The sequence below is a fragment of the Habropoda laboriosa genome, unplaced genomic scaffold (assembly GCF_001263275.1).
Source record: "Habropoda laboriosa isolate 0110345459 unplaced genomic scaffold, ASM126327v1 scaffold99, whole genome shotgun sequence".
NCBI classification, from domain to species: domain Eukaryota; kingdom Metazoa; phylum Arthropoda; class Insecta; order Hymenoptera; family Apidae; genus Habropoda; species Habropoda laboriosa.
In genome coordinates, this window is record NW_017100239.1 from 724,571 (window position 1) to 736,906 (window position 12,336).

Sequence of the window (12,336 nt, forward strand, 5' to 3'; positions counted from 1 at the left end):
AAGCCAGGAAATTGCTTCTAATTGCGGTCGTTTCACGTTCCTGCCCGTAATTTCCTGGCCACCCGTCCTTCCTCTGGATATCTCTATCAGGTGTAATTTTTAATAACCAACGAACTAACGTTTTTCCACGGAATTTCCTCGCTGGAAATTCTTCTTGGTACGCTTTGTTCTCCGATAGAGCGGTGTATCGAGTATCGATACGCGTATAGAGAATCCGCTAACCGTCGATCGGTTTCGAACGGGTAGGTAGGATATAGATGGATCAGTGTTTCCTGGCGGGAACAATACACCGTCCCGCTGGACGGTCCCAGAAAGCGGATAAATATTGTTTTATTGCTCATTGTTGGAATGGAAGCGGCAGGTAAAGTTGTAAGTGAAAAGGGTGCTGGTTTTGCAGAAACGAAGAGGGGTGAATCTACGAATGGTAAAACTTGCATTCGAGAGCATCTCGCAATGGATTTGCATGATCTTTTTGTATTAAATGGAGAATCGATATATCGAAGAACGTTAACCGCGTAAGAAATTGCGGTTCGTGCGAAAACAGACTTCTGTTTTCCTCGGTTAAAGATTTGATTCATCCAACAAGATTACATTTTTACTACTTTGTCCTATTTTTCTCCTTCCGTTTTTCAGTGGTTTTTGCTGCAGCGTATACGTATGTATTAATCTTATTTCCATTCATTGTCGGATTCGTTTGTTTTCTCGTTCGACGCAGCAACGGATTTTTCGTAAACGAAATTGTTGATGCAACTCGCTTCGCGTACGCGCTATTCCTCTGCATGTTTTCGCGCGTGTTTCAATGCGATTTCCGTGGAAATTGCCTGGTATAAAAATGAAGGGGGAAAAATGAAAGAGGATGCGTGTTGCACGAGAAATAATTCGAAAAATATCTGTTACGAGACCGATGGAAAGTCGTTCTTTAATTATTTCAAAAGAAGGTGAAAATTAATTAAAAATGAATTTTCGCACACTCGCGACGTGGCTCAGCCTGGACTTGGCGTAATTACCTGCCCCCTCTCTTCTACCGAGAAAAGTCGCCGAGCGAAAGGGGAGGCTCGCGTACTTTCGATGTTTGGACAGGTACAAAAAGGCCGCCCTGCGCTCAAAGCCCTTTCATTTATTAGTGAAATTTCAAGTGGTCGACATCGCGCGTTACCTCTGAAACTTTACTTCAGCGGGTAGAAGTGGGTAGAATTTTACACTTTTGCGCGTGAAAGATATGCTACGTGGCGTAGTAAAATGTGAATTGCATACCACCTAGTTCAAGCTCCGAACTGAATCCGTTCTGTGATATTTAATCCCGGCCGGTAGTGGTAATTCGAGAACAGCGTAAAACCCTTTCGTAGTCGGTCGTAAATAACGCGTTAGTTTCTCGAGAATAAGCACGATGAAGGTGAACATGTTTCTGCAGCGTATGTTGAAAAGAAACAGCGACGAAGAGGTTCGTTTTTATCCTATTACCTCTTTCAAAACTTCCTAACGATCGTATACTTAACGAAACAACGAGGAAACTAGGTTTAACGTGGCTACTAATTTGCATTTTTCCATTACACAGCTGAACGTAGAGCCAAGGTGCGGGAAGGAGGAACAAAAGAGGAACGAGGCAGTAAGGTCAGGGGTTTCGAAGGGAAATTGGATCAGGAAGCTGGGGAATTATTCACCGAGCAAGTACCAAGTTCCAGCGAGTCCCGTGAGGATGAAAGCTCTGGACAGAAGTGGCCTCTGCAACACCTACGAGGCTTCCACTCCTACGAGAACTTCCAGAACCCCCCTCGAGATGCCCGACTTGGAGAGCATTATTCGCGAATTCGAGATGGGTTTTCTCTCACCCTCGAAACAAGACGTTGCCGCTGACGGTTCCAAGCAGAAGAACTTCGTTAAGAAGATTGTCGCAGCTTTCGAGGTGAAGTACAAGGGCTATAACGATATGAAGACTGCGTATGAAGCCAGAGAGAGCGCAGAGGAGAGTAAATTAGACATCGCCATTGGGGAGACCTCGAAAAGAAGATCCGGGATTTTCACTCCTTTCAAAAGCTCCTCCGACGAAGGCAGGCCGTGTGGAAAACTGGATGATTCCCCGATGTCGAAAGGAAATCGAGAAGATGTAAGTGAAATATCTGAAAATTCTACACCTTCGAACAATCGTTCCGGAAGCTCGAAGAGGAGACCGCGAATTTTTGGCTCGCCTTTCAAAATCTCCTCCGACGAAGACGGAGACAACTTTGATGATTCTTCGCAACCGAACGAAGAGGAAACAAAAAATGCAAACAGGAAGACGGAGATTTTCGTTACTCCGTCGAAGGACAAGACTTTCAACTTGAAGAGCGCCGGTAAATCGGGAATATTCTTATCTCCCTTTAATCGTAGCAATTGCAAGAATACAAGCAGGAGTTCGTCGGAGATCTATACAAGTCCCGTGAACATCGAACGTCGAGACTCGAAGGATTCCAGTTCAGACTGCTCCAGCCTTTTCAAGTTCGGCAAAGAAGAATCCTCTCGAAGATCGAACTTTCATTTCGATCTGTTGAAGGTGTCGTCCCACGACGATACGAAGACCATGGATGATATCGGTCTCGACGTGACTTTACCAGAACCGGAAGAAACGATTCTGTTGGATGAAAACACGCTTCCGAAGACGAGCACGATGATTAACGAGTTCGCGAACGAAGGAGATGATTCAGTGGTGACAGTTTCAAGTGTAGACAAGACTCCAAAAATAGTGGGGGCGTTTCTAAAGAAACCAATCGAAGTGGAGGACACTTCGATCGACTGGATACCTATCACCGGGAAGAAGTTACCGCGAAAGAGATCGCTGAAGAAGCTGTTGTACTCGTTGGCCGGCAAGAAGTTCGAGAAGAAGAGTAAGCTGTTCTCCTCGGAGAGAAACTTGAACGAGGAGTCGCGAGAGTTTCAGGATTCCGGCTACGACGAGAGGTCTTGCTCTTCGTCTTCTTTAACTTCTCTCATTTCCATTACGGAGGTCCTACTTCAACAGGAAAACACTTACGTCGAGCCAGAGAGGAGGAGAACTACCCTAAGCACCTTCAGATCGAGGAACTCCTTGGACGAAGAGGAAGACGAAGCGTTCTGCGATGCTTATCGCTGTACAGGGTAAATTGACATTGTTATATCGCCGATTGTTGCGTGAAATTTTTCCAAATATCACAAAGTAACACGTGTCCGTTGAATTTACAGGAAATTTAGCAGAAGGAAGCTACTCCTAACCGAAGTACCTCGGAAAGATGTGAAACTAGATCTCGGGCCGTCTTATCCACCGTCTTATAAGATGGTAACGATGTCTTTGGACCGCAAGACGGTGCCCAGGAAGACTTGTAGCTCGCCTCCTCCGGTAGGTGTTCCTTTAAGGAAAATACCCAAACATCCGTTCCTCTCCAAGATCCCGAAACATCCGTTCGTCGCGCTAACGAAGATGGACGAGCCCCAGGAATTTCAGAACGCTCAGGTGTGTCGCACCAGCCAGGAACCGCTGGTGATCATTAAGAACGACTTGTACGAAGTGGAGTTTCGTAGAAGCTGCGACGACATTTGCTCCTCCAACTCTTGTCGCAGCTCCTCGTCGGCGGCGAGTCAGTACGATGTACCGAGGAGGTTCTTGTCGAAATCTGAGCCTGAAATCTCGTCGATCTGCCAGTCACAACCAATCAGACGAGAAAAGACGTCGGAATACGACGTTCCAAATTCCCAACCTATCGAGAGACCTAGATCCAGCGTTTTCGAGGATGCACTTTCGTTGAAGAGGAGGAGCGTCAATTTAGGAGATCCGACTACTTCCAACTACGCGGTTCCACGTGATTTAGGGTCTCCGTATGCCACAATTAAACCGAGGAATACCAGGATTTATCTGAATAACGAGACGCTGCGTTCCTTCAACGACTTGACTTCCATGGAGAAGAGTTCTGCGCTTTAAAACGCTCGAGTATTTGCTGTTTATTGTACTTCAATGGTCCTTCAGGAGGTAAGATTCCACATTTTTTTTAAGTGAAACTGGACCATAGATTGAAAGGTATAGTATAGTTGTACGATACACGTATACTTGCTATATTCAGCTGAGTGTATTCACTTTCCGAGACTTTCGATATGAATTATTTCCAGATTGTATTGTTTTCTTTTTACGTATCAACTGGAAGTAATTTATATCCGGAATCGACAGTACAAATTTTGTTTTACCGATTGATAGTACAAACGCTTAAAATTATTTTAAAGCTTGATTGTGGTGTTAAGACTCTTGTGTAGAATGAACAAACGCTTTGTTAATTAGGTATCGGTAGGATTAAGTAGGCAGTATTTTTTACAATTGTACGCGAATAGAAGTATTTTAATGACCTGTACGCACTGAATAGGAAAACGCGCGTTCTGATTCCTCGCCGGAGTCTCGTATATTTCGCGAGAAATATTTCACGAGATCTTATTTCACGAGAATTTTATTTACCAATGTTTCTTCAGAGACGGTTGCTTGCACGAATTTTTCTTTTCGATATCGGAATTTTTCAAGGATCGTCTCTCTTTCGGGGACGAAAGAAAGCTTCGATGTGATACTTGGATTATATATTATAGTTTTTAATTAGAAGTTGTCGAGTGAGTTACAAGAATGAGGAAGTCAGAAAAGAAAAGGAGTCTTATCGTTTTTAACGAAAACGCTTTTATAACGACTCGATTTTGTTTTCGCGCGATATTTTAGATACACATATGTAAGAACACTAGTCTCGTTCGTTTTCGACAGAAAATGATTAACGAGGACGCGAACGTGTAACAGTGTAATAAGAGAAAAGAGAATATCTATACGTAGTCTCGTGTAACGTATCTGTGCCATACATCTAATTATAAGTAGGAGCTAACTAGATATACGCAAATATAATTATTTCAACGAATTGTACAGAACTGCTTAACGTACAAATTCCGCAGTGTATCTAGACACGTTTATCTTGTACGTTTTTGTTTTTCTTTTTAATAAAAATCCTCGCAATGCTGTAAGTCACGAGTCTCTTCCGTATACACCTGTACATTAGTAGATATTTAGATACGTGCAATACCTTGAACAATCCGACCTCGCAATCATCCACGAATAAAACTAGAAAGAATCCTAAGGTAATAGCAGAAAATTTCCTCTAACCAGATACACCTACATATCGAACGTACAAAATACAGAGCAATTCGGCAACGTTCGACTAGTTAGCGGTGAGTAATACGCACCGATATCGATGTCGAAGCAATTCCAATCACGGGAACAAGTTGTTCCGCTAAATTGCTAATAGTAAAGGCATATTTACGCACTCGCGGAGAAATCGACTAGCCGTATCTCGAGTTGAACAATTTCAGATTACACGGCCCATAATCGAGGGTTTGGGATTCGATGTCTGGATAATTGGGAGCCGAAATAACTGGCATCCGCGTTCTCCCGTATCAATCAGAAGCCCCGCCGGAACTCGTTCGATATCTGTTCCTCGTTCAATTATTCGAAAATATCGTAGAAGGTAATTGGTTTCGAGAGTATTGGTATCACGAAGAGGGAATCTATCCACGTCTCTATATCTCTATAGGAGGCGAAGGTTCGTCCTTATTCTCGTTATTGGTCGGAGAAGGAAAGGTAGGAAGGAAGATCGCGATGACGTTATGAAAGTAAATGTCCCGGAGCTCACGGGGCCATAATGGGAAAATCTTGGCCACGGTTGGGAGGTAGAGTGACGTAGAAGCTCGTATGCACCGGACAACGGTATGACGTGGATGGTGAGCGTGGGTTGTGATGGGTGGCCATTAGCTCACACGGTGTGTGCACCGGCACCGCAACGGAATGCACACGTAGGTTGTTGGGTGAGTGGTTCGTGTCAAGGGCGAAGGATTTTCGGGGCCACTGCTACTTTACGATTTTCATGACAACTGAGGGAACAACGTCGCGGAAAACCACGCCGGATTTTCCAACTTTTAAACGTGTGGACGAGACGCAAAAGTATGCGTGATATTTGGATGGAAGGAAGATGTATTGTAGAGAGAAAAGGTGTAGAAAATTTTTGCAGGCTAACTTTGATGCGTAACAATTCCAGCTCGGACTTGGGACATGAGCGAGTTACGGCGGTTCTCGAGTAACGATAGATGCGTGGTGTACACGCGTAGACAGAGATTTATAAGCTTGCACTGTGAGCAATAGTAGGTGAAATATACGTATATATTAATCTTGTAGTTTAGACACGGGTGTGTATATATTACCTATCGCTGAGAAATTAATAGACGAATACCTTTGTTGTAAATCTGAGTATCTGAAGCTTCTTTGATATAACGAAAAAATTACGAAGGAGATGAGATTTAGTAAGGAGGGATAAGTCTTTGAGCAAGAGAAACGTGCCGTTAATTAATTTAGACACGTGAAAAATATTCGCCAGAGTTATTTTCAACAAAATTGCCGAATACTTTGCCCGGAATATTTGCCCGAGTATCCAGGTAGTACAGTTTTTATTATTTATATTCTTTAATTAAATGGAACGAAAGCCGTGTCTTAATGAAGCTCGTCGCCGGTCGCGGCCATTAATCAGCAGATCGTAATTAGTCTGTAATCGCTCAAGCAGCGCGTACATATTGGTATAAATTGCATCTGCTTTCGGTAGGCAATAAAATTGCCGGGGTCGTATTCGTTGCATCCATTTCGCCCGCAACTGATAGCAATTAATTAGGGAACGACGTTTTAGGGGTCGTTTGCGCCGATTGTTTCGCGACAAACAAAGATACACGAGCAGATCCATTATTGAATCTTTCGTTTCTACCATTGAAAAGCTGGTAAAACGTGACGAGCAGAGCATCATTTCTCCGCGTCGATTTGATTGCAAGCACACGCGAGTTAATTAAGATGGCTGCGCCATCGTGATATCTCTCCCCTTGCTAATTTATCGAATCGTTCTCCTCCGCTCTCTCTCTCTCTCTGATTGATCCTATTAATTCGTACTAATGTACGAGCAGCGTGAAAGTTTAATTGAAGGTAACGAGTTCGTTAGCTCGTCTTGCTGGAAACGGTAGGGAAAAGGAAGCAAGAAAATAGCGGATCGAAGGAAAGAAGGACAGCTGCGGGCTCTTAAATCCCTCGAAGATTAAGATTTATCAAACGGTACTTTGGAAGGGAACGTACACCTACGAAATCGTAGTAACTTGCTTCTTCGAAAGTTTACACTTTGTTTTCCAGGGAGCAAGGACGTGGAGTAAATTTTAAATTGGACCTCTCGAAAACTCGAAGATTAAACTCCCTTCGTCATTTCGCATTCACTTTGTTCCGCAGTTATATATTCCTCTCTGCGATTCGTAAAGTTTCCGTCGAGATAGACGAAACAGTTTATTCGAAGGAGACTCGAGAACGAGGAAGTTAATCAATTTTCCGCGTAACCGTCGTGAGAAATGTTGATGAAACGAATGAAAAGGGTATCAGGAGTATCGTAGCGTGATAAAGTGTGAAGCACTTGGTGTTTTTTTACGGGGTTGCAGGGATGAATAAAGAAGTAAGATCGTGGAGGGTAACGTTGTAACGTGATTAAGTAGGAAGGCTTCGCAGTTCCCTTTATAAGGTACCAAGAGCCAGCCAGTTATTAAAAAGATTCCTACGAATTTGTACCGAAAGATACGAGGATGCTCTGAAACTGTTCGAGTATACTTAAGAAATATCCAGGAAAACCGAGGTAAAATTTGCCTTTCAACGAGAACCAAGAAGTTTTCAGAGGTTTAATTGAAAATCAAGGAAGCTGGTAATTAGAAAGACGAACGTTACAGACGGTATTCCGATAAAATCGAGGAGGAATTCCGTCGATGACGTTAATCAGCCCGTAAAGCGTGGCGCGTACGAGAAAGAATTGGCATGCAGCAATGGCGAGTGCGTGGCAAGGGAAGAAAAGAAGGTCGACAAAACGAGGGAAGAAGCAATTTTCCAGGGTGATGGCCTAGAAAATTGCTGCAATGTGTCCAGGTTGACGGTGGCCAGTGCCGATGATTTTTTTTATTTCTTCTTCGCCCCCTGAAAAGGTTGTTCTTCAAACTTCACCCCCTCCCCTACGATACTTTTGCCGACATAAAAATTCAATTTACCTTTCGTTTCGACGATGGATCCATTTCTTCCCAAGAGATTTCTAACATTTGCCAGAATCTCGACTGGAGGTTGGATAGATGTAGAACTCGTTCGATTCGTTGGTAATATCAGCCATAATTCGAGAGTCGGAGACACATCTCTGGTAAAGTCGGCTTCTTTGCACGCCGCAATAATGTCTGGTGATTTCACTGGAATCGTAAAGCATTTTACGGCTTGGATGGTTACGCGTTACAGAATAAGACGACTCTTTCTCAAGCACCACTCCTTCTCAAGGAAGGGCTGAACTTCTTTCTATCTGGGAAAAATGGATCCACCGAGCGGTGCAATAATAAGGGGAAAAAGCGGCGTACAAGTGTAGCTATGTATAATACATCGCAGTTTATCTTCAGGAGCTTATAAATTCATTAGAGGTGAGCTGCTAGCTGCAGGGATGTTTTTAGATGCACGTTGATCTCCTTTAAAGCGGCGTTTGCATCGATCCGTCGCGTCGTACATTCTGACCAAGGTACAATATTAAACGTACACCTAGCTTCGCTCACCGATCAATCAGATTTCTTTCAATCAACGCGAGCCGAACTTTCGGAAAAATCCGTCGATTCGGAAAATGGAACGCGACAGAACCGCCTCTTGTCAATGACGAATGCAATTCCTATGCAAATGCAGACGTAAATGGATCGAGCGGTACGTGAAAGGCCTGGTCGTACTACTTATCGAGAGGAAAGTAGTTCAAAGGAGATACGGTGAAACGAGCGCGATCGCGTGGGAGAAATGTTTGATGAAAAATAGACGGACGAGGAATTGATTTTATCGAATCTTTCACGCGACATTTCTTGCATTGATCTTCGTGTATCGACCACACTCAGGCTGGAAACTGTAAAAGAAGTACCAGATACGTCGACAGCACCCCGACCATCTGAAAAAAATCACGATCACCGTATATTTCATCGACGAGTTTAAACTAACGAGTTGTTAATTGTTTGTCGCATGTTCCGATCGGCAAGATTGCAACCAGTCGGATTAGAAAAGAGAGATTTCATTTTGCTATTCAAACGCGGATTATTGCGTTTTAAAACGTCAGTGAAGCACCCTCCGCGAAATAGAATAAATTCTGACGCGGGACTACCGTATTACGAGTTCGTTTTGACGATGAAACAGAGCCGGGGAATTGAAAAATGGATTACAGTGTCTGTCTCCTCTCGGGGACTTTTTCACGGAGCAATTTACCGCTGCTTCGGTAACATTTATAAACCGTAGTTATTTAGCGGAATCCAATTAATCTTTCGCTTTCATAGTATCGGCAAATTGCAATCATCGAGATAAACACGGATTTCCGACGGGTTGCTTGATCCGTGTAAAGAAGAAAAGAGTACAAAGAATTGTTTTTTTCTTTGCGATAGAAAGATAGAAAATACGTTTACCGAACAGAGAAGGGGTAAGTGGACGTTAAAGAGTCCGCCGGCGGAGAAACTGAGTCGCCTGTTGAGAAAGGGCAGCGATGTACGAACTGTATCCTACAAGGAACGCGAATGTCAGTTGATCGATCGACAATTGTTGTAGAATTTCAACGAAATGCTCACGTCGTAAGGAAATCTTTGAATCACTCTCGCGTCCCACTCGACGAAGATAGCACCCATGGAATTCGCCTGCAATTAAAAGTTCTTTTCAACGTTATATCGTATTATCGTTAGGAAAAAAGACGAGGAACGTAACGGAAAGCGTTCGTTCTACCCTACCTCTGTTATCGTGTAGTCGCAGGCAATGTAAATGACCAAAAGTTGCGATATAAATCCAACCTCCCAAGACCACATGTTGAATACGCGAAGCCAGGCTATGTTGGTCCAGGGCATCAAGATGAGCCAATCGATGATGAAGTACAGATTGCTGACACTGTGCACGCTCAAATTTCCAAGCCAGAACAACAAGGACCAGGAGTAGAGAGAGGCCAGTTCCTCGCTGGACAGCATCAGTTTGTCGTGCAGATCTTGAATGGTCTACTTTTTAATTTTACGTCGTCTCTACTGATTATTCCGTAGAAAAGAAATTGGTTTCGTTTCAATTAACTTGCACGTTTCACCTTTTTGCTGACGCTGCTGCTTTTGTATCCAACCCTCGGCGGTAAATTTTCTCTGGCGATTTGATTGAGCTGGTGGAACCGTTGACCGAGAAAGCTCGTCATCCCGAAAAATTTGTACACCGGTATAGCGGTACCGAGGTAAACGCATATGTAGCTTACGTTAAAAAACCAAGCTTCCATCAGAGCGTACATTCCACTCTGATTAACTACCGTCCAGACTATGATCTGGCTGATCAAAAGAGTCCACATCGCGATCTTGGTTTTCGTCTCTTTACGTGGATAGCCCAGTTGGCTCATCCTCTCGTCAGAATCTTGCAATGCGTTCCAAATGCGACTGAACACCCTCCTCGTAAATACCGTCGATACCAGCTCGTACATGGCCACCAAGAAATTCACGATTACCTGCGGTGATAATAACTTACGGTTGCCTAAAACTGTACGATTTTATTCAAATATCAGAATCTTACCTTTGTAGTTTCGACCACGTTCAGCATCTGTTTCTGCCTTTTTAAACTGGTGAATTTCAGATACACTATGTACACAATGTAACAATAAATGCACATAAACGCGAAGGAGAATACGAGGCATAAGTTGGACGGAGTCATCTCGTCGCCTGTGAAATCGTACGGCGCCAAACCGAACACCTTCATTATGCAAACTGAAGGGTAAATCGCCGAGTACAATGGTGAATCTGGACCGTGGTACTTTTTCGCTCGATTTTTTCTTTCCAATTTCACTTCGGCCAACGTGGTTTCCACGTCGAACGGTTTCACTCGTATCTTCGATAGCGGAAGAGGATAATTTTTCGGGAAACGCGGGAATTCATTTTGAAACAGTCCCATTTTTCTGGACTTCTTTTTTCAGTTAATAAATCTTTCGAATAACGTCGAGCTGCGAAACGAAATCAAAAAGATTCACGTAGATTTACCATAAGAAGTGAAATAATGAGTAATATTTCAGTGAAATATGGGGATAATTATTGCTCTAAATATTTTTACGATGAATTATAGCTACTACGTTTTACCCGGTTATTTGTCATCGTTTGCCGTGCGTGAAGCAACCACTATCGATTTGAAATATTAGTTTTGGTCGGAAAAGAAAGAAATTTTTAGTACGTTCGATAACAAAGACCCCTGATGAATCCGTATCGCGCATGCAAATTCGTTTTACCCGTTGATTTATCGCCCTGCCCGCTGATCATTTATTCGCTAACCCCGTTCCACGCATGAGATGCTTTTTCCCCCACATTTTCCATCCTACTTTACGTATCGTAATTATACAATAACAACAATTCCCTCTAAATAGATGAAACAATTAAGAAAACAATTCTATCTACGTTCCAGCTTTCTCCGAATTTTCGAACGTCCACCGTTGCGGTTCGTGTTCCCTCTTCGTAAAAATAACAACGAGTATAAGTGTAATAAAAATGCTGGCAGCGATTCGAACGATTGTAATAAAAAAAAAGAAAGAAAGTAATAGAAAAGCTTTACCGAGTTACCTGGGGTAACATAGAAGAAGAATAGTTCCTCGAGGAAGCGGTGCGACGAGTGGTCGAGTGTCTCCGAGCAACCGCGTGAATAACAGCGAGGATTCGCCGGTTCGTCACTTTCCATCAGCGGCGATAAAGCGGAATTAAAGCCGTCGTCAGGGCAACTGGACACGTACTACGTGGACGTACATTTGTAACCAACTGTGACATTCTTCCGACTATCATTAGATTATGAATAATTGAACAGTCGAAGCAGAATAAAACAAGACGTACCTTTTTATCCAATCGATCGTCCTATTTGTCTCCTCTTCTTTCGTCAATTTCGCCAAATTCTTCAACGTTGCTCTTTAGTTTTTATTCACGCGAATCGTTCACCGTCATCTCTCTAATCGCATTAAATCCTAGCTGCAGGTTAAACGGCACGTGTCGATCTGGTATATACGTATATGTATGGGAGCAATTGTAAACAGGGTTAGCTGCACACTTGTACGTCGTTCATTATTTGCCGAATCAATAGAAATAATCGTTCGATACCGGAATATTTGTCAACGGGTAACGATTCTATTTACGTTTTCGCTATCGTTCGTTCTAACGTCCTAATGGCCGAATAGAACACCTGTACTATCATTTTTCTACAATCGTTGCATATTTAACTTTACGTGGAGATAACTTGAAGAATTACGTTCGATATAGCTT

At 43.1% G+C, this 12,336-nt stretch overlaps 2 protein-coding genes across 2 annotated transcripts; one reads left to right on the forward strand and one right to left on the reverse strand.

Moving 5' to 3' along the window:
* The first annotated feature begins 1,387 nt into the window (after window positions 1-1,387).
* LOC108571724 lies at window positions 1,388-3,928 on the forward strand. Its single transcript, XM_017933835.1, has 4 exons — window positions 1,388-1,441; window positions 1,556-3,111; window positions 3,196-3,289; window positions 3,329-3,928. The coding sequence occupies exons 1-4, from the start codon at window positions 1,388-1,390 to the stop codon at window positions 3,926-3,928; spliced, it is 2,304 nt and encodes a 767-aa protein (XP_017789324.1).
* A 5,008-nt stretch (window positions 3,929-8,936) lies between these two features.
* Window positions 8,937-10,993, reverse strand: LOC108571725 (putative gustatory receptor 2a). Its single transcript, XM_017933836.1, has 6 exons — window positions 10,619-10,993; window positions 10,152-10,553; window positions 9,811-10,068; window positions 9,655-9,720; window positions 9,496-9,588; window positions 8,937-8,990 (listed from the first exon to the last, which is right to left on the reverse strand). The coding sequence occupies exons 1-6, from the start codon at window positions 10,991-10,993 to the stop codon at window positions 8,937-8,939; spliced, it is 1,248 nt and encodes a 415-aa protein (XP_017789325.1).
* Between the last annotated feature and the right edge of the window lie 1,343 nt (window positions 10,994-12,336).

Coding starts and splice junctions, on each gene's coding strand:
- LOC108571724 (XM_017933835.1), top strand. CDS start 1,388: ATGAAGGTGAACATGTTTCTGCAGCGTATGTTGAAAAGAAACAGCGAC. Junction 3,112..3,195: donor GATGCTTATCGCTGTACAGG/GTAAATTGACAT, acceptor TTGAATTTACAG/GAAATTTAGCAGAAGGAAGC. Junction 3,290..3,328: donor ATCCACCGTCTTATAAGATG/GTAACGATGTCT, acceptor GTGCCCAGGAAG/ACTTGTAGCTCGCCTCCTCC.
- LOC108571725 (XM_017933836.1), bottom strand. CDS start 10,993: ATGGGACTGTTTCAAAATGAATTCCCGCGTTTCCCGAAAAATTATCCT. Junction 10,554..10,618: donor ACGTGGTCGAAACTACAAAG/GTAAGATTCTGA, acceptor TTATCACCGCAG/GTAATCGTGAATTTCTTGGT. Junction 10,069..10,151: donor GCAGCAGCGTCAGCAAAAAG/GTGAAACGTGCA, acceptor ATTAAAAAGTAG/ACCATTCAAGATCTGCACGA.